This window comes from Protobothrops mucrosquamatus, unplaced genomic scaffold, assembly GCF_001527695.2.
Source record: "Protobothrops mucrosquamatus isolate PMUCROS unplaced genomic scaffold, P.Mucros_1.0 scaffold370, whole genome shotgun sequence".
NCBI lineage: Eukaryota > Metazoa > Chordata > Lepidosauria > Squamata > Viperidae > Protobothrops > Protobothrops mucrosquamatus.
In genome coordinates, this window is record NW_015386704.1 from 705,160 (window position 1) to 724,765 (window position 19,606).

At 39.8% G+C, this 19,606-nt stretch overlaps 1 protein-coding gene across 1 annotated transcript in view; it reads left to right on the top strand.

Moving 5' to 3' along the window:
- Positions 1 to 806: 806 nt before the first annotated feature.
- The window catches only part of SLC27A1 (solute carrier family 27 member 1), a 32,678-nt gene continuing 13,878 nt past the window's right edge, over positions 807 to 19,606 (top strand). The window contains exons 1-5 of the mRNA XM_015815723.1: positions 807 to 928; positions 7,858 to 8,025; positions 14,182 to 14,576; positions 17,804 to 17,965; positions 18,378 to 18,447. Coding sequence (XP_015671209.1) covers positions 7,859 to 8,025; positions 14,182 to 14,576; positions 17,804 to 17,965; positions 18,378 to 18,447 — 794 coding nt within the window. The 5' untranslated portion in view covers positions 807 to 928; position 7,858. The remainder of the gene's footprint in view (positions 929 to 7,857; positions 8,026 to 14,181; positions 14,577 to 17,803; positions 17,966 to 18,377; positions 18,448 to 19,606) is intronic.

The following is a 19,606-nucleotide window of genomic DNA, read 5'->3' on the forward strand; positions in this document are numbered from 1 at the left end:
ATTCTGACTATAGGGGCACTGTGATGGACACAACCTCGAGGACTAGTCATAAGTCCCAGCTACCATTCTAACTTTCAATAGTTGTGAATGAATGCTTGTAACTCAAAGACTGTAAACCTAAAAGTGACTATTTTGGAAAAAACAGAACAGTACTAGCTCTATCATTGAGCAAGAGGCTGCTGAAGTTACATATATCAAAGGGCTTCAGGCAGTCTCAGAACTCAGCAAACCCAAAGGGAGTTTAACATATTACAACGGTTAATACTGCAATGGTATTAACCTAATTAATTTAATAACCCTAATATGCTTATGTAACCTGTATCCGCATAACTGTCTTCTCCTTTCTCTCACACCCTTCCGCCTCACCCCAATTCAAATCCTGTATCGCTTAGCCGTTCCACTGCTTCTGGTGAAGTGAGCCGCAATAAACTTTGTCAGTGTGATATTTTGATGTTTTGGATTCAGTTCTGTAACTGGGGGGGGGGGGGAACCCGAACCTCGATAGAAGCAGAAGGCACATCAGAACTCGGCGATCTGAGAACACGGGAGTTGGAAACGGCGGAAAGAAAAAACGGAACTTCGTAACAAACGAAGACCACGGCGACTGAATGCCAACGCCTCCCCCCTCCGTTGCGATGAGCTTTGTTGCCATGGTCACCGAGCCTCGCAAGAGCGTGCTTTCCCGTGAGGCCTCAGTGCTCTTTCTGTTCTGTTTTGTCCACTTCGCCCTCTCTATTGTCAAAAAAAAAAAAAAAAATCAGTTTTGCGGCAGCCGCGCTGCAACTCTATGATCGGAGGCGGAGTTCTCCTTGCCTGGTCCTCCTCCAGCGCCTCGAAGGGGCGCTTGTGGCCACAGCGGGAGGAGAAGCAGTCGGGTGAAGGGGAACGAAGGTGTCGGAATCTCAAGTGCGACGGCTGTAGGCGCGAGGTATGGGGACGAGGGGATTCGCCTGGCGGGCGGAGGATGGGGTGCTGGGTGGAGAGAGACGGGGAATAAGCGGCTGCCACCTGAGAAGGAGCGGCTGGCCGCGAGATGGAAAAGCAGCTTTCAGCGTCGCAACACCGTAGCGACGGGAGGGGAGCCGGGAATTGGAACGTTGCTCTGGCAACGGAACCGGGAACACATGTAGCGGGGATGGAAATTCGTGCCCAGGTTGGCGCCAAAAAAAGGGAGGTGGCGCTGGCAAAGTTAACAGGGTCGGTCCCAGTTGTGGGTCAGTCAGCTGGCGGTCTTCGTGGTTAGACAGAAAGGATCAACGCGTAAAATAGAATTAATGTCGTTGTATGTTTGTCATAGAAGCAGACTAGGTTGAGGGGAGCCCCGATTAACTGGAATCAGTTGGTGTTTATTGTGGATTCTTTGAGGATCTGGTGATGGTGTTGGTGAAAGTTTTCATTAGGAGCAAGGAAACCAAGATTCTAGTCCTCTTCTAGCTTACGGAAACTCGAGGAAGGGCCGGTTGAGATCAATCGCTTTCAGCCCTAGTCGACCTCACAGGGTTGCTGTGTTGGGAGAATACCGTAGGTTTTTCTCAAAGGTGCTTTTCAGGAGGCAACTGGACTTTATTGTTTTTTATTTGAAGACGTTTCGCTTCTCATCCAAGAAACTTCTTCAGCTCTGACTGGATGGTGGACTGGACAGTGGATCCCCACCATCCAATCGGAGCTGAAGAAGCTTCTTGGATGAGAAGCGAAATGTCTTCAAAGAAAAACCAGGAAGTCCAGTTGCCTCCTGAAAAAGCACCTTTGGGACACGCATGACCTAGGTGACTGGGAATCTCCATAGTCATTGAGAATAGGTCTTGTCTTGCATGAAGATGTAAATGCATACTGAATAAAAATAGTAAATTGCTTCAGAAGAACAGTGCTCTGCAACTATTGAATGTAAGCTGGGTATAGTCTCAGGAAAAAAGATATTGATCACCTTAGCCTGTAGAGCTAAAAATAATATCCTGAGATTTGTTTATGTCTAATGAGCAAAATAAGAGCAGGGGCTTGCTACACAAATGATACTGAAGCATAAGATGTCTCTGAGATTCATTTATTAAAATGATAACATATATAACAAGCTTATGGAGATAGACTGTTCTTTGTGCTGTAATTCAAAGGGGGTGGTTTAAATCTGAGGTGATATTTTTAATCTGATTTGGATTAGAACTCTAGCTGTTGGTGTTTTTAGAGCTATTCACTATCTTGGCAGAGGTAGTATTTTTCAGGTAGATGTATATCTCTTTCCGAAACTATATATATATATGTCTGTGCTTGTTTGATTCAGCCCCGAGTAACAACATTTTGCTTTCAAGTACTGTTCCAAGATAGTAGTGGAAAATTTGCCCTGTTTCAACTTGATTTATTTCCTGGTATAATAAAGCAGAATTGCAGTATGGTTTGCTGTAATTTTTACTGGCAGAAACTTGACTAATTGGGAATATAGGCATCAAATTGATCCTTGCTTCTTATGGCCAGAAATAGTAAAATCCTAGATAATTATAGAAGTAACTTTAATATTTTCTTACAAATATTAGAAAATTACTGTATTGAATTAAAGTCCAATCTGATCTAACTTTCTGTTTGGATAAATTCTTTTAAGATGTTATGAGCAGTGTACTAAGATAACAGCTATCTTTGGCTCCGTCATCTGTTATTTATAGGAATGCTGCCTCTGAATATGGAAGCTCCATGTTTCCATCCTCAAATATCATATATCATCTGATGCAGTAGAAGTAATTACATGTTTCTCAAGGCCCTTCTTTTAAATTTTCAAAAATAAATTTATTTCCCATTATGTAGCTTGTTCCACAATCTGAAAAATTTATTTCGAGAGAAAATCTAAATACTGTACTTTTCCTTATCATTGGAAATTAATAATTCTGATCTTACCCTGTGGAAGAAAAGAAATAAATTTGCCAGCCTTGTGGTATTTAGAGATAAATATCATTCATCTCCTAGTTCTCTTTCCACACAGAACAATCTCTTTAACCTTTCCACAAGTAACTTAGCCGTAACAATTTATGTTACTCTGCACTGGACATGTTCCAATTTGTCAATATTCTGTTTAAAATTATAGTCTTCATAAATACATGCAGTACTCCAGGTAAAATTTAACCAAAACAGAATTGAATGGAACCTTTTATTGGAATTGCACATTATAGGTGCTAAAGTTTAGTGTGTTCTATTAAATGGCCCAAATCTTTTTCACATCCTGTGCTGTCATGGAAGATGTCAGCCATCAGGGATCTATGCAATTGACTGTTTAAATATGGAACTCCCCTACCCGCTTTGAGTTGTTTTGCAGAACTATTTTCCTCCTTTATTCGGATTATCTATAAAGGTCAGTACTGCGCCTAGGCAGGACATTGTGTTATTCCATTTGTTACTTCTTTTCAGATTAGTGAGGAGCCATTGATGAATACACTTCATTGCTTCTTGATCTCCAGCTTTTTTGAGATCAGCCAAGGTGGGTGAAGTTTCTCAGAGCAGATACTTTAACTTTATGCAAATTGCACACATCTTTTAGACTTCCACTATCTGCACTTGATATTTACAGAATAAATTCCATAAAGCTTTCATATTTATAGTTTGTTTGCTTTCAGCTGAATTTAAGAATAGTCTTCGGCAAATAATAGTAAATTATGGAGAATTGTATAGATCACTTGTCTGTTTCTTGTCCTTTGAAAATTCACTTAACCCCTTTCCAAGACCTTATATCAGAAGGTTTGGAATATCGTTCCATTCTGCTACAATTCTTCTGAGAAGCTGAAGGTTCATCTTTAGATTATAGTAAGGAAGATGAAATTTTGGATGATTTATTCTGTTAGGATTATCTGATATTCTCTTTTAATCTTTTAATTCTCGTGAGGCTGGCGTGATGTGCAATTAGTTCACAGAGTGAAATAAGTTTGGGGTTTGTAGTCACCGTGAGTTTGTGGTGAGGGGGGGCACAGAGGGAGGCTTAGCCAATTTCACTGTATACATGTTATACTTTGATAATAAAGGGTTTATTATTTATTTTATTTATTTTAATCACAGCACACATTGAATGGGATGAAACAAGTTCAGATTAAATCCTGTAAGAATTGAGCTGCTATGTGCCAGTAAACATCTGTGCAATCTGATAACAGCAGTAACTACTCTTGATAGGGTTAAGCTCTCCTAGAGTAGTTGATTGTGATCTGGTTGGACTTCTAGGTTTATAGCTTCACAAATAGCTGGTGAATGCTGTGTCCAGGAGGCCCTTTGCACAATTTTGATGGTGCACCCCTTATAACTCAATGTGGACCAGGGTGTTGACAGAACTTGATTGTAGTTGGCTTACTATAGTGTGCTCCACATAGAGCAGTTTTGGCAATGACCCAGAAGCCACACCTGGACCAGAATATGATGCATAAACAACTGGCAAGTCAACAAGGGGCAACACCTTCCTTGAAATTCCTGCATTGATTAACAGTAGGCTTCCAGATCCAACTCAAAAATACTGAGTATCACCTCCAAGGTCTTGGATGCCATATCACCAGCTGTGCAAATTGAGTCCTGGTAAGATGGTTCAAATATTTTGAGAAAGCCTGCTGAGAGTCTCCACCCATGTGAGAAATAGAAAGCATTGTGGTCCCCATTGTTTTGCTTTCATTTCCCTAAGAGGTTCTTGCAGCATCTCCCTTCTTGGCATTTCATAGATAAAACCAGTGCTTTTTTTTCTAAAAATAAAAAAAAGGTGCCAGAACTCACACACGTCATACAACCCACCTTGCCTACCCTATAAGGTTCCATCCAAAAAAGGTGCCGGAACTCCGTTCTGGGCATTCTGTGAGAAAAAAAGCCCTGGATAAAACAGTTTTGTTCCATTCTCCTTTTAATCCTAATACATGTTAATGAACATTAATCTTGGGGAGTTGATTACTTTTATGGTGCTGCTTTTTATATAATTGCTTTGTTATACAGGTAGCTCTTGTTTAGTGGCTGTCTTTGTAGTTTGTAGTTATGATGGTAATGAAAAAGTAACTTTTGACTAATATTCCCATAGTTTCATTTATTTAATGACTGAATTGCCAGTTCCAGTTGTAGTCACAAAAGAAGGACTACCAGTATATTGCCTAGAGTCTTCAGATTGGGATGTTTTACAAACTTTGTGAATAAATATTGATACACTTTATATATTTATAAAGTTGATAGTTTATTTTTATAACAAAAGTTAAAGAACTGCATTAAACTATATTTAATTTTTGCTTTTAAAATTCTAAATTAACAGCTTTCCTGATCCCTCAGATCATTCTTTGGCTATTGTGACAAAATGCCAGACATTCTCAAAATGCATTCAAGGATTTGTACACACCTGGTTTGTTGGCCCAACTTTTGCCAATGTCCCATTTTTCCTAGTTAAGTGCTTTGGAAGCAGCAGGAAACATCTCAGCAGAATAATACGAACTCTCATTAGTAGGCCAAATGGGTGCCATCCCAATCCCTATATCCATGCCGATTGGCCATACTGCATCAGTTTTATTATATTTGAAACTGGAAGGCACCCAGATAATTTACTCTTGCTACTTTTGATATCATTTCTTAGTATTTACTATGTGATATGACTGCAATTATCTAACTTGTAGTTTTGCTGATTTGGCTTACAGAATGTATTTTCTTTAAAAATACATTTCCTTCCTAGCAGTTTAACAAGGGGTTTTGCAGTAAAGACAATAGTCTACTTGTCTAAATAGTAGTGTCTGGCCTCAATTCTTTGTTCAATTACCTGAGACTAAATATTTATTCCAGTGGAACTTTCTTTTGTGTAGAACAAATAGAATCATACCATAAATTATCTGTCAAAAGACTTGTCTCAATTGGGATTTCACAGAAAGTCCTGTCTGTAAGGACTTGTTTATTCAGTTATCTTCTGATCACAAAATGTGGGTCTGTGCAGCAGAGGAATTACTCCCTTGATGAGCTCAGAGTCTGTGGCATTCTTTTAAATAAAATGGTCTCTAGTTTCTTTCAGGGTTTGAATGTTAAAACCAGCACTTTGATCACATTTGTTAGACTGCCTGGCTTTCTCTTTTTCTTTGAGGCAGCTCTGAGTTCTATTGCTGCTATTATAGCCTCTCTGTTGCATATTACACTGAAACTGAGGTTAGGGAAGTGATCAAAATCAGATTGCATGACTTCAGAGACATTGTAAATATTTAATAATTAAAATTCAAGGAAGGATGAACTAATTATACTGGTTAATTGCTGGATAAGTTGCAGTTGAGTGACTAGTATTTCTTCATTGTTTACTAATGAAAAAAGTAATTACCTTTTTTTCAGTGAAGATGAACTCTTAGTAACAGTTGCAACTAAAAAGCATTTTCCATTCAGACTAGATTACTGACAAATAATGCTTGGGAAAAATAGGAGTGGATTTCTGCATAAAAGCATTTGTGGGAGGACCAAAAATTTCTGTGCTGAGCATGTGCTCAATTGTATCTTCATCTTCAGCATATATATGACAAACAGCGTTATTTTGAGTACAGCTGCAACTGGCAAAAAAATAGCCAACTCTGTAGGAAAGGAAAGGTGAATGCTTCCCTATGTGATCAGAAAAGTGTTTGAAAATACATTAGACCTTTGGCCTCTGACTTCAATTAAGAAAAGTAGGAAAGAATAGGAGAATTTGGTTTCAGGCAAAAACTGAACTGTTTCCATCTTTTCTGTTACTTATGAATTGTTCTCAAATTGTTCATACTTCTATACTGTATTACTGCTTTTCATTAATATCTTCTTAAAACGTATTATTTAAACTCACGTTTTGTTACCACATACCTTTCTTTACACACTTACATAAACGTCATAACAATATTACCGTACACTAAAAGTGAGGAAGAAAAGATATTTGCCATAGTTATTGTAGGCACACAGAAGATACTGCAGCAAATCAAATAACTATGATTCAGTTTTTGAAAAAGTACAGTGAACAACATCAGCTAAACTTTCTGGATAATTTTTAATGGGAACCACAATCTTAGTACAGTACAGCAGTGTAACTTGACCCGGAAAGGTCCTTCTGAATTTATTCTGGTAGTTGTGTACTTTTTATTTTCTCTGATAAAGAAATGTGGTATATAATTAGGATGCTGGACCAAGACCAGGTTCAAGTTTCCACTCAGGTATGGAAGTCCAGTGGAGGACTTTGGGCCAGGTATTATCTTTCAACACAGCTTCTCTGATAGGATCCCCGTTAGAGTAAAACGGGAGGAAAGAGTATTAATCTTACTGTTTTGAGATACAGGTAGTCCTTGACTTACAACAGTTCATTTAGTGACCGTTTGAAGTTACACCAGCACTGAAAAAAGTGACACATGACCATTTTTCATACTTATGACCGTTGCAGCATCCTCATAATCACATGATCAAAATTCAGCCGCTTGGCTACTGACTCATGTTTATGATGGTTGCGGTGACCCAGGGTCACGTGATCTCCTTTTGCAACCTTCTGACCAGCAAAGTCAACGGGGAGGCCAGATTTGCTGAACGACCGTGTTACTAGCTGAACAGCTGCAGCGATTCACTTAACATCCGTGGCAAGAAAGGTTGTAAAATGGGGCAAAACTTCACATCTCACTTAGCAACAGAAATTTCGGGCTCAGTTGTGGTTTTAAGTCGAGGATTCCCTGTACTAGAGGAAAGTGGAATATAAATCAAATAAATAAATCCAGACTTTAGCCGGCCCCTTTCATTTGCTCCTTTCACCTTTGCTCCATCCATATTATATGGCCAGTTTGCCTGTCTCCCTGTGATCATCTTCTGTTTATTTTAACTGGTGTTTTTTTTTTACAATAAAATTACCCTAGCACCTTACATGAAGCTTATCTTTTTTTTCTCTCTCTGCAGAATGCACACAATTGGGGTTTGTACTGCTTCTCTTGGCTCACTGGGCCTCATGCGATTCTTCGGTGTGTCCTGGACATGGAGTATTGCAGTCACTTTGGGCATTTATATTGGCAGTGGTGGGTGGAACTTTCTCCGCATCATCTTTAAGACAGCCCTGAGAGATTTACTGTAAGTACAATGCCTTCTTATGATATCAGGATGGTTTGTTTTCACCAAAGATGTTTGTTGCCCCAGATAATGAATCTGTATAGCCTCAATCCCTTCATGGGACGAGGATGTGAATTCTCCCCTGATCAAGAGCTCTGATAACTACTCTTTTGAAAGACTACTATAAATACTTTTTGGCTTTGTCTTCCCAACTATCCTCCCAAGTGTGAATTTTTTTTAAGTCATAGAAGTATAAATGGATGCTTATAGTAAATAGACTTTGTTAAGCAGAGGAAGGTGGGAATTATAGTATTCCAAGCTAATTGTTTTCCATTTATTAAATCTTGTGTGTATAAAATAGGTAAGAAAACAGCCTGTGAAGGATTTACCTGTCTGTTCCAGAAGCCAAATACTATAATGTGCATATGTACCTTAAAGAGAAATGCTCTTCTTGAGGGGATTCAAGACAGCTGGTTGTTGAAACACACATTTAAAGTGTATAAATAGTACTAATAAAATGCTGATCCCCAGACCATACCTATTGTGATCAGCTGTCTTGCATTTTTTTTAAAGGAAAAGCACTCATTGAAAGTTAAAGAGCAAGAGACATGTTTAGGGCTGAATCTGTACGTTATGTGAAGCCGCAATTTGCATAGTCATGTTTTATTGAATAAAATATGGCTGGTATTAGCATATGCAATGTGCTAAATATGAATCAAGTAAGCCATATTATAGCTTAGTATGGTGATATGTGAGCCAGATTTTGTTTAAATCCACCATTCTCAATCTGCTTTCTTTCTGGGAGGGAAAACCACTTAAAAAAAAAAGATTAAGTAGACATTACCTGCTGCTTCTTCCTTTGGTTTTTCTGTAGCCTTGTGTACAGCTGAAGAATTTTGTAACTATTCATAATATGAAGTTTATGCTCAGCCAATAGCAGAGAATTCTTATTTATATGTTATAGAAAATGTATGCCTGTGTCAAGATGGGAATGGATTTCACTTCTTGGCTATAATGTTTATCTAGGAAATGAAATCTATGTCTAAACTCTACGTGTACTTAATTGGTTTCTTATTATTTCTACACAGATGATTTTTTTTTAATTGGGGCTTCTTTTTCCTCATCTGACTAAGCTCCCGATTAGGACATTCATAGTGAGGAGGGATAGATGAGTTTTAAGAGGTCATTTATCTCTACTAATGTTTGGTCCTCTGTGAAATCTTCCCAATATCTTTCCTATGTCTAACACTTTGCTTTCCTGTTGCTCTGTAACTGAATTTGGCATCCTAGTTTTTTGCATGTCCCCTTAGGATCTTTTTCTTGTTAAAAGGATTTAGGGCTGTTGCTCTTACAAAGGCTGTTATAGTGACTGTCAGTGCCCTCTGGATCTCTACTTCCTCCCAGTTGCATGGCAAGTGAGAAATAACAGCCGAGAATAAAGCGCCTCTTAAGAATATGGAAAGGGCAATTCATGCCTGAAAAGGCTCCTCTGTTTCCTTCCTGGCACAGCTTGGGTCACTATGATAGGCCAGCTTTGCTGGGCAAAATGCCAAGAGCCTATTACTAAACCAGCCTCTCTTTCCTCATCTGCCTAAGCTCCTGATTAGGGCATTCAGAGTGAGGAGGGATAGATGAGTTTTTAAGAGGTCATTTATCTCTGCTACTGCTTGGTCCTCTGTGGAATCTTCTGTGTTCTTCTTTAACCAATCATAAAAGTACACCTTCCATTATTACTCCGCATTTGAGGAAAATAAATGTGCTAAGTGCAGTACAGCTAGTCATTGTCTTGACCTTGTGACCGTTTTCGTGATATTTTTCTGTTGGGACTTTTATATCGAAAACTTAACTAACGTGGTACAAGAGTAAGGCTAGCTAGAAAGTGTAGCTGGTTTTGTTTATATTTTACACCTGTCCGTCCATTCTAAAAGACACTTCACAATTAACCCTTAATGTGTTTTGAAAAAACACGTTACGCTGTTAACACTAGTTCCTTATAGTAGTATTCCATATGAATTTATCACTTAAATATATCAAGGAACGTGGACAGGGTCAGACTGCTTGATGTTTAGAAGTGGATATTGCATTGGTTGTAATATGCTTTGCCTCCATTTGTTCAAAGTTTATACCATATGTCTGTTTCAGCCCCATGGGAATGTCTAAAATGACCTTATAACAAATGAGTCATGGTCCACTTGATAAAGAATTGCCTTCTCTGACAAATCACAACTCCACAGCTTCTGGACCACAGGCTTTATATTTTACAAGGGATTAAACCTGAGACCTTACTCAATTTGGGATGAAGGATATTCTGAATTAATTTCCTCTATTGTATTTCATATCTTTTGTTTGATTAGTTACAGGGCTTTTCAACCAGTGGTACGGGTACCACCTGTGGTACATTGGCACCTGGCAGGTGGTACGCGACCATCCTAGAAAAGTGGTAGTGGGGGAGGGGAATGAGCTGAACCGGTGGCAGCACCGCACAAGCCTGAGCAAGAGATGGCTGGAGCTGCAGGGCTGTCAGGGCTCAGCAGAAGCGTCAGGATCAGTGCTTCTTCGGGGCTGTCAGGGCTCAGCGGAAGCGCCAGGATCAGCGCCAGGCTCCAGCTGGAGCTCAGCGCTGATCCTGGTGCTTCTGCTGAGCCCCGAAGAAGCGCCAATCAGCTGGAATGTTGCAGCCTCTCCAGGGTCTTGCTTGGCAACTGATTCATATTTATGACGGTCACAGTGTCCCAGGGTCATGTGAAGTGACCAAAACCTGCTGCAATCACTCAGCAGACGGGGGGAATAAAGGCCAAACACCCACCACCACCCATGCTGCCAATCCTCAACACAAATGCTCACAACAATGAAAACCTCGGACAGGAGGAAGAGTGCCACCGGGTGGGCAGGCAGGTGTCTTGCTCGGCTGTGGCTTGGGGGGCACTTTTTTCAGTGCCATTGTAACTTCGAACAGTCACTAAGCGAACTATTGTAAGTCGAGGACTACCTGTACTTTTATCACTTTTTTCCTTTTTTGGGGGGGGTCAAGTTTTTGACACCTTGCTAGGCGACTGGTGGTACTCGGATATTGCCATATCCTAAAAGTGGTACAATGGGTGAAAAGGTTGAAAAGCCCTGGATTAGTAAACAGAGATATAGATGTACATGGGAGGGAACAGAGCTAAATGCGATTGGCTGGAACAAGTAGAAAAAAAATGTGGCCAATAATATCTCCCAGTTACTGAGTTTTCTACATGTAGCATTTCCAATGGCAAGCAGAGGTCATAGTTTAGCTGGCAATCAAAATAATTGGTTGGAAACATTTTCCAAAAAGTCTAACTTTATTGTTGCAGATGAATATTTTTTTTAAAAAAAAAAGTAAACAAACTCAGATGCCTTCTTTATATAACTCATTTCACTTACACTTTTGTTACATTTCTTATTCTCACAAACTGCCTAAGACTTCTTTTTTGAGTTACGTTTTCTTTGTATCGCTGAAGCTGTTCATTGTTGAAAATAGTCTTGAATGTGAGGCTTGCAACACTGAATTTAGACTGAAGTGTTTCTCTTTTTTTTCATTCCTTGGTTTTATATGTCAATAGCTCTGAATAGTGGTTATGAGCAGGAAAGAGGCAAGCTGTGGAGTGTGTTCTTAGTGTAAGAACTGTTTAATCACTGTCCTCCCAACACACGTCTCAATATATTTGACTCGATTTAGACTCATGAGTATGTACAAATACGGTGTATATAACTATCATCAAGGTCACCGTCATAAATTTTTAATTTAAGGAAATCTACAAATGTTCATATATTTATCTCGTATCACTTACGTCTTTACAAAGAGATTTATGTGTCGCATCGACGACAGACACGAATCGGTAGCCCCTTTCCCCAAATAATAATTGTTTCAGCTAGCTCACTTTCATTTGCTAAAACCAGCAAGATTCTCCCTATATTTTCTTTCTCAGATTCAAAAATTAAAGTGGTTTTTAACCCTCAGCCCAACATGGCATGAGGCTGGGTTATTTGAAGGACTACTTTCCTCAGTGACATCTACTCCTTCTACTGGATTTAGCAGAAGAGGCATGTTCTGGGTTCAGTCCACTAGAAAGTGTCATCTGATGAGACCTAGGGCCCTTTCTGCCACTGCTCTTGCCCTATAGAACATTATTCCCCTTGAGATCTGGCTGGCCCTGACCTTGATTGCCTTCTGGAAGGGCTTGAAGTTGGAATATAGAACATAGAATAATATGGTTGGAAGGGACCTAGGAGGTCTTCTAGTCGAACCCCCGGCCCATGGCAGGATATCCTATACCATTCCAGACAAGTGGTGATCCAGTCTCTTCTTAAAAACCTCCAGTGGTGGACCACCCACAACTTCCAGAGGCAAGCTGTTCCACTGATTAATTGCTCTATCAAGAAATTTCTGCTTAATTCTAGGTTGGCTCTCTCGTTGACGATCTTCCACCATTACTTCTTGACTTGCCCTCAAATGCTTTGGAGAATAAGTTGACCCCCTCTATTCTGTGACAGCCTCTCAAGCAGGCTGAAAAAATTGCTATCATATCACCCACAGTCCTTCTCTTTCTTAGACTAGACATACTTAGTTCCTTCAGTTGTTGATTATGTTTTAGCCTCCAGATCCTTTATCATATTTGTTGCTCTTCTTGGACTCTTTCCTGGAGTCTCAGTATCTTCTTTTATATTGTGGTGACCAGAATTGGACACAGTGTTTCATGTGTGGTCTCACCATTGCATTGTGAAGCGACGATCTTGAAACTATCCCTCTGTTGATGCAACCTACCGTAGGACTGCATTAGCTCTCTTGGCAGCTGCAGCATGCTGCTGGCTCATACTTAAGTGATTGTCTACTAGCACACCTACCGTAGATCTCTCTCACAGTTGCTGCTATTGAGCCAGGTGCCACCTATATTTGTGCATTTGGTTTTTCTTGCCTATGTATAGGACCTTACTTTTCTCACCACTGAATTGCATTTTGTTGGATAGGGCCCAGTGCTCAGTCTGCCAAGGTGCTTCTGAATTTTGAGTCTATCATCTAAAGTGTTAGCTATTCCCCTCAGCTTGGTGTCATCTGCAAATTTGATGAGTTATCTAGATCATTTATGAAGATATTGAAGAATACTGGGCCTAAGACAGAACCTTGAGGTACCCTACTGCATGTTTCCCTCCATGTACATGTAATTCTACTGAGGACTACCCCCTAAGTGTGGTTGATCAGCCATTTGTGAATCCATCTAGTGGTGATACGCTCTATCCCACATTGTTCTGTCTCATCAAGAAGTAGCTGTTGTGGTTTTTCTATCTGGTCTGGGAACCAGAGAGTAGTCCGAAGCCCATAAAATGATTGTATGGCTCTTGAATTACCATATGGTCTCCCAGTGATTGTATTGTATGCTTTTCATTGTTTTTATTGTTTTAACATTTTGTATTGATGGCATATTTGTTTTATTACTTGTTTTTTGGTATTGTTTATGTTTTAATTGGAAGCTGCTCAGAGTCACAAATGTGAAACGAATGGTTATATACTATAAATTGAAACAATCAAACCTGCTGTAGCTGTCTCCCATCCACCAATTTGTAGGGTGCTACCTTCCTAATTGCGAAGATATTCTGTTTCATCACAGGAATGATTTTCCCAGCTAGCAAGCAATTAGCATTCTTTTAATACTTGACTTCATTAGGAAATATTTTCAAAACGCAGTGATGAATCCATCCATTCAGAAATGAGCTTGATTTAATTTGAGGAATGCGAGTTTTGCATCACATTTTGAGCATCTTGACCTCCCTTCTTCCCTAGTTTTCAGTCCTTTAAAGTGCCACAATATGTTTGAAACTGCATAATAATAGATGACTAAATCAGTGTTTATATGGGTTGCTGAGCTTTTTTCCCCCCCTGATGAAGTAAAATAAAATTTGAATAAATAGAGTAAAGCAAGAATTCTGCAACTTTATCTAAAATGTATTCTTTTGGGGAAATGCTTGGATACACCATTGTAATAGCTTTGGCCTGAATATGACTGTAGGCCAGATACAAGAGGTATTAATTGTATAAAATCAGATTCTTTGTCAGGATGACTGAGGAACTGACCAAGCAGATGTCTCATGCATTGCATCTATGCCTCAAACAATTAAAATCACTACCGTATAATTAATACTTCCTTGTCCCTTTTTCAGAGGACTCTCGGTGCTTTTGCGAGTCAAATATGAACTGTATCATCACAGGAAAGCCAAAAATAATATTCCCAAGATATTCCAGAAAGTAGTCTGGAAACATCCAGACAAAGTGGCCTTGATTTATGAAGCTACTGATGACAAGTGGACATTCCAGCAACTGGATGAATATTCCAACTGTGTGGCCAACTTCTTTTACCAGCAAGGTTTTCGTGAGGGTGATGTAATCGCTATCTTCATGGAGAACCGACCAGAATTTGTAGGCTTCTGGTTGGGGATGGCCAAAGTGGGTATTGAGGCAGCTCTCATCAACTTCAACTTGCGTCTTGACTCATTGACTTACTGTGTGAAAACCTCAGGAGCAAAAGCCATCATCTTTGGTGGGGAGCTATCAGAAGGTATGATATATTTGGGTTTGATTTCCTAACCTCTGCCGTTTTCATTCTTGTCTTGAAACTATATAGTCTGGTGAGGAGAAAATGAATTTCTTTAGAGAAAATGCCTGCTTGCCAAAGTGAATGACCTCTTTGCACTTGTCATTAGATTGAATTGGGGAGGTCTGTGGAGATTCTCAATCCTCCCAGTCATGGTTCCAACTCAAGTTAGAACTGAAGAAGATTCTTGGATGAGAGGCGAAATGTTTTCAAAGAAAAAAAAACATGAAAAAAGCGACTTTGGGATTGACTTGGTTAATTAATCATGAAATATTCATTTCAAGCAATGCTGACATGCTCAGTGTTACAAGAGAAGGAAGGGGAAAGATTCTACGTTATTTGTGTGAATAGTGCTCATAATGAAGCAAGATAGTTGCTTGCTAAGATCTTGGACAACTGTTTCCATTCTACTTCCCAGAATACAGTCCAGTCAGCACAGGGGAGGTGTGTGTGTGTGTGTGTGTGTGTGTGTGTGTGTGTGTGTGTGTGTGTGTGTGCTTCAACTCAACCTTGAATCCTGGCAACTGCCTGGACAAGTCCCAGAAGTTTTTTTTTTGCATTGTTTCAAAAGTGGTGTGCCCTTTCTAAGGCTGAGTGAGACTGACTGGCTGACCCAAGATCCCCTCAGCTGACTTTGTGCTTAAGGTAAGACTAGAACTCAGTGTCTCCAAATTAATAGGCCAATACCTTAAGCAATAAGCCAGACTGCCTCTCCCAGCACAGATAAATATTCTGTATTATTAATATACTTATTTGCTTGGAAGATTTTCATTCAAGATAGGGAGAAGTTACCAGATGCCCTTTGTTATACATTTGAGGAATAGATATTTCCTTTTTATAAGTAATAATTAACATGTCATTTAGACAGATGATTCTCCAAATCTGTGGCTTGCTTCTATGAAATGGGATAGGGCAGGGGTAGGCAACCTTGGCTCTTTTATGACTCGTGGACTTCAACTCCCAGCCATGCTGGCTCAGGAATTCTGGGAGGTGAAGTCCACGAGTCATAAAAGAGCCAAGGTTGTCTACCCCTGGAATAGGATGTCCTTTTCCAAAAAACAGGTAGATACGTAGTTTGTTGTGTGGCACTTGAATAAGATGACTTATTCATCATCTTATTACCAGACCAGACAAAATAATTAAATCAGTGTTGCTTTCTCATTCAGTAAAGTTATCACAAAAAAATCAGGTTTTTTTAAATGCTATAAAAGATCTGTCTTTAAAAATGAAACATATGCTAGCTAACCTAAACCTTTGAGGATACTGTTATAAAACCTAGCTTATAAGGAGGTTCTCTGAGATTCTATAGAAAGGTTGGGCCTCTTCTCTTTCTCCAAGGAGAGATTTTAAAACTTTAGGAAGGGAAATTCAAACGTTTTGATTTGGTATATCAGATATATTATTTTTTGAACAATAACAAAGGATAGGGGGAAGACTAGCACAGAAATAAAAGCAGTAAACATGGGGGAAAAAATCATTGCCATGTTAATCCCTGGGAGAAAAAATGATTAGGGAAAAAGAAAATACAAGCAGTCCTTGATTTACAATTAGTTGTTATATGACTGAAGTAATGACAGCTACAGAATGTAAAGCATCCCCAGCTCTTCTAAAGATTCATGCTCCTCCCAGTAGTCATGTGGGTCAGCTTTAGGACCAGTTGTGGTGTGCCAGTTTCCAGCATCTTTTTCCAGTTTCTGGCAAAAAATGTCCTTTAAAGTGAATGGGTTTGCTTAACAACCCTGGCTTTTGCTTAATGACCACTATGAAAAAGGCCAAACGCCCCCCCAGACTTTTGGTTATGTGGGCAACTCAACTTATAATTGTTTCCAGTCCCAATTAACACAAGGACTACTTATAAAATGAGGCCATATAATTGACTTTCAGCTATGACAAAAGAATGGGAACTAATGAGGAAAGAAATACAATTTCCTTTGTCTCTGAGCGCAAAGTATATCTTGATTCCAAAGACATCTTCCACAAAGCCTTCAGTACATAAATTCACTTTCTGTTAAATTTGGACTGTAGTCCTCTGGGCTGCGTGCTTTTTGGGGTAAATGGATTTAGGAAGAATATAAAACCCTCAAAACAGTCTCTTTTCACATGAACCAGTAGGGGACTTTAGACTCTTATAACAGTTGTGTGTTCCCCTGCATGGTTTGAAAGAATAGTAATTAAAACAGAACTATACATTTAATTAGGCAATCTTGTATACAAGTAGTCCTTAACTTATGATCACAACTGAGCCCAGAATTTATGTTGTTACTTGAGACATTTGTTAAGGGAGTGTCATCCCATTTTACGACTTTTCTTGCCACATTGGTTAAGCGAACCACTGCAGTTGTTAAATTAGTGACACCGTTGTTAAGCGAGTCTGGCTTCCCCATTGACTTTGCTTGGTCAGAATGTGGCAAAGGGTGATCACATGATCCCAGGACACTGGAACCATCATAAATATGAATCAGTTGTCAAGCATCCGAATGTAAATCACGTGACCCTGGGTGGTCAAGTCACTTTTTTTAGTGCCGTTGTAACTTGGAACGGTCACTAAGTGGACTGTTGTAAGTCGAGGACTACCTGTAATATTAACCACATGAAGAACTGCGATGTTAATCTGCATGTGGAATACCCCAATTTTAAAAAGACAAAACTTTTCAGAATAATAATAATAATAATAATAATAATAATAATAATGACAACGATGACAACGACAACAATAATAATAAAGTTGGAAGGGACCTTGGAGGTCATCTAGTCCAGAGGTCTCCAACCTTTTGGGCACCAGGGACCAGTTCCGTGGAGAGAGATTTTTCCGCGGACTGTGTGGTTTTGTGTGCTGCCTGCATCCCACGGATGGGGCTTTGCTTGTTTGTGCGGCCCGGTTGCTGGCATGCCACAGCCTGGTACTGGTCCACGGACCGGGGATTGGGGACCCCTGATCTAGTCCAATCCTCTGCTCAGGCAGGAAACCCTATACCATTTAAGACAAATGGCTGTCCAGTCTCTTCTTAAAAACTTCCAGTGTTGGATATGGTAGTGTTTGACATGATGGTAAGATATTGCAAGACAGGATATAATCTGCGAGCAGTCATCATAATTTGAATACTGTTATTGATTTTTTTCTTCTTATGGTTATGGAAATGGGCACCATCTATTTTGCATTTTTAATAAAAAGGGCTGGTTTTATGTTGCAGCAATCTCTGAAGTGAACGGCATCCTGGGAAAAAATATGACTAGGTTCTGTTCCGGAGATTTTGTACCTGAATCCTGCTCTCCAGATACTAAGCACTTGGACCCTCTGCTGGCGCAGACATCGAAATCTCCTCCAACTCATGTTTCAACCAAGGGATTAGATGGTATGTTTCCTTGCAATCAGCCTTCTGATGAAGAGAGAAAGAGCCTAGGGTGTTGGCAGTTCCTGCCCCACCCCCACCCACCCCCCTTCCTGGTGAGGTGTGCTGCAGGGAGAGTTTTATGTGACCTTTCCTCTATATTCATGTTACTAGTTGTCCTGGCCTAGTTCCACAGAGAAGTGGAGGCAAAAAATTTTACACCTTTAGGGCTGTGTACTTGGTTCAGATGAGTAAAACAGGTTCTGACAACCCAGGCTGTGAATTATTTTCGGGGAGATAGCCTAATCTCGTTGCTTTTGGGTCTGTGCTCTGCATTTGAAGCAGCTGTCTCCTTGAAATGGGTAACTTCTTAAGTAGAAATAACAAAGAGAAGCTGATCTCAAACTCATCCCTCGCTGCTATGCTGTCTTTTTAGATCGGCTGTTCTACATTTACACCTCTGGAACAACTGGAATGCCAAAAGCTGCCATTGTGGTGCACAGTAGGTGAGGAACAGTACCTGGCCTTGGTCGTTACCTGCCAATATTTAATATTTTTATTTCTGGAGTTTTTTTATTATGTGGATAATACTTCTCCTATAGAAGAAAGATTTGTGTGCGCGCACGCATGCACGCACACAGAAACACACCTCCAAATGCCCCTGGTATTACCATTTTGTTTCTATGGAGTGTAAGGAAAATGGAAGCCTTGGTGGAAGTATGCAAGAACTATTATGTAAGCAAGAGGATTTGAAAGAAGCTAATATTTGGAAATGGCTCAAGAAGTCTTAGAACTCTTGACCTCATATGTGATCAGACAATGTAGCAATTAGAGCATTAGATTACTTCTGATTCAAATCTCCACTTAGTTATTATAATTATAACTCCCCGCTATTACTAACTCCCAATAATAATAATAATAATAATAATAATAATAATAATAATAATAATAATAATAATAATAATAATAATAATAATAAAGTTGGAAGGGACCTTGGAGGTCATCTAGTCGAACCCCCTGCTCAGGCAGGAACCCTACACCATTTCAGACAAATGGCTGTCCAGTCTCTTCTTAAAAACTTCCAGTGTTGGAGCATTCACCGCTTCTGGAGGCAGGTTGTTCCATTGGTTAATTGTTCTAACTGTCAGGAAGTTTCTCCTTAGTTCTAAGTTGCTTCTCTCCTTGATCAGTTTCCATCCATTACTTCTTGTCCTGCCTTCAGGCGCTTTGGAGAATAGCTTGACTCCCTCTTCTTTGTGGCAGCCCCTGAGATATTGGAAGACTGCTATCATGTCCCCTCTCGTCCTTCTCTTCGTTAAACTAGACATACCCAATTCCAGCAACCCTTTCTTATATGTTTTAGCCTCCAGTCCCCTAATCATCTTTGTTGCTCTTCTCTGTACTCTTTCTAGAGTCTCAGCATCTTTTTTACATCGTGGTGACCAAAACTGGATGCAGTATTCCAAGTGTGGCCTTACTAAGGCATTGTAAAGTGGTATTAATACTTCACGTGATCTTGATTCTATCCCTGTTAATGCAGCCTAGCACTGTGTTGGCTTTTTTGGCAGCTGCAGCACACTGCTGGCTCATATTTAAGTGATTGTCCACTAGGACTCCGAGATCCCTCTCACAGTTACTACTATTGAGCAAGGTACCCCCTATACT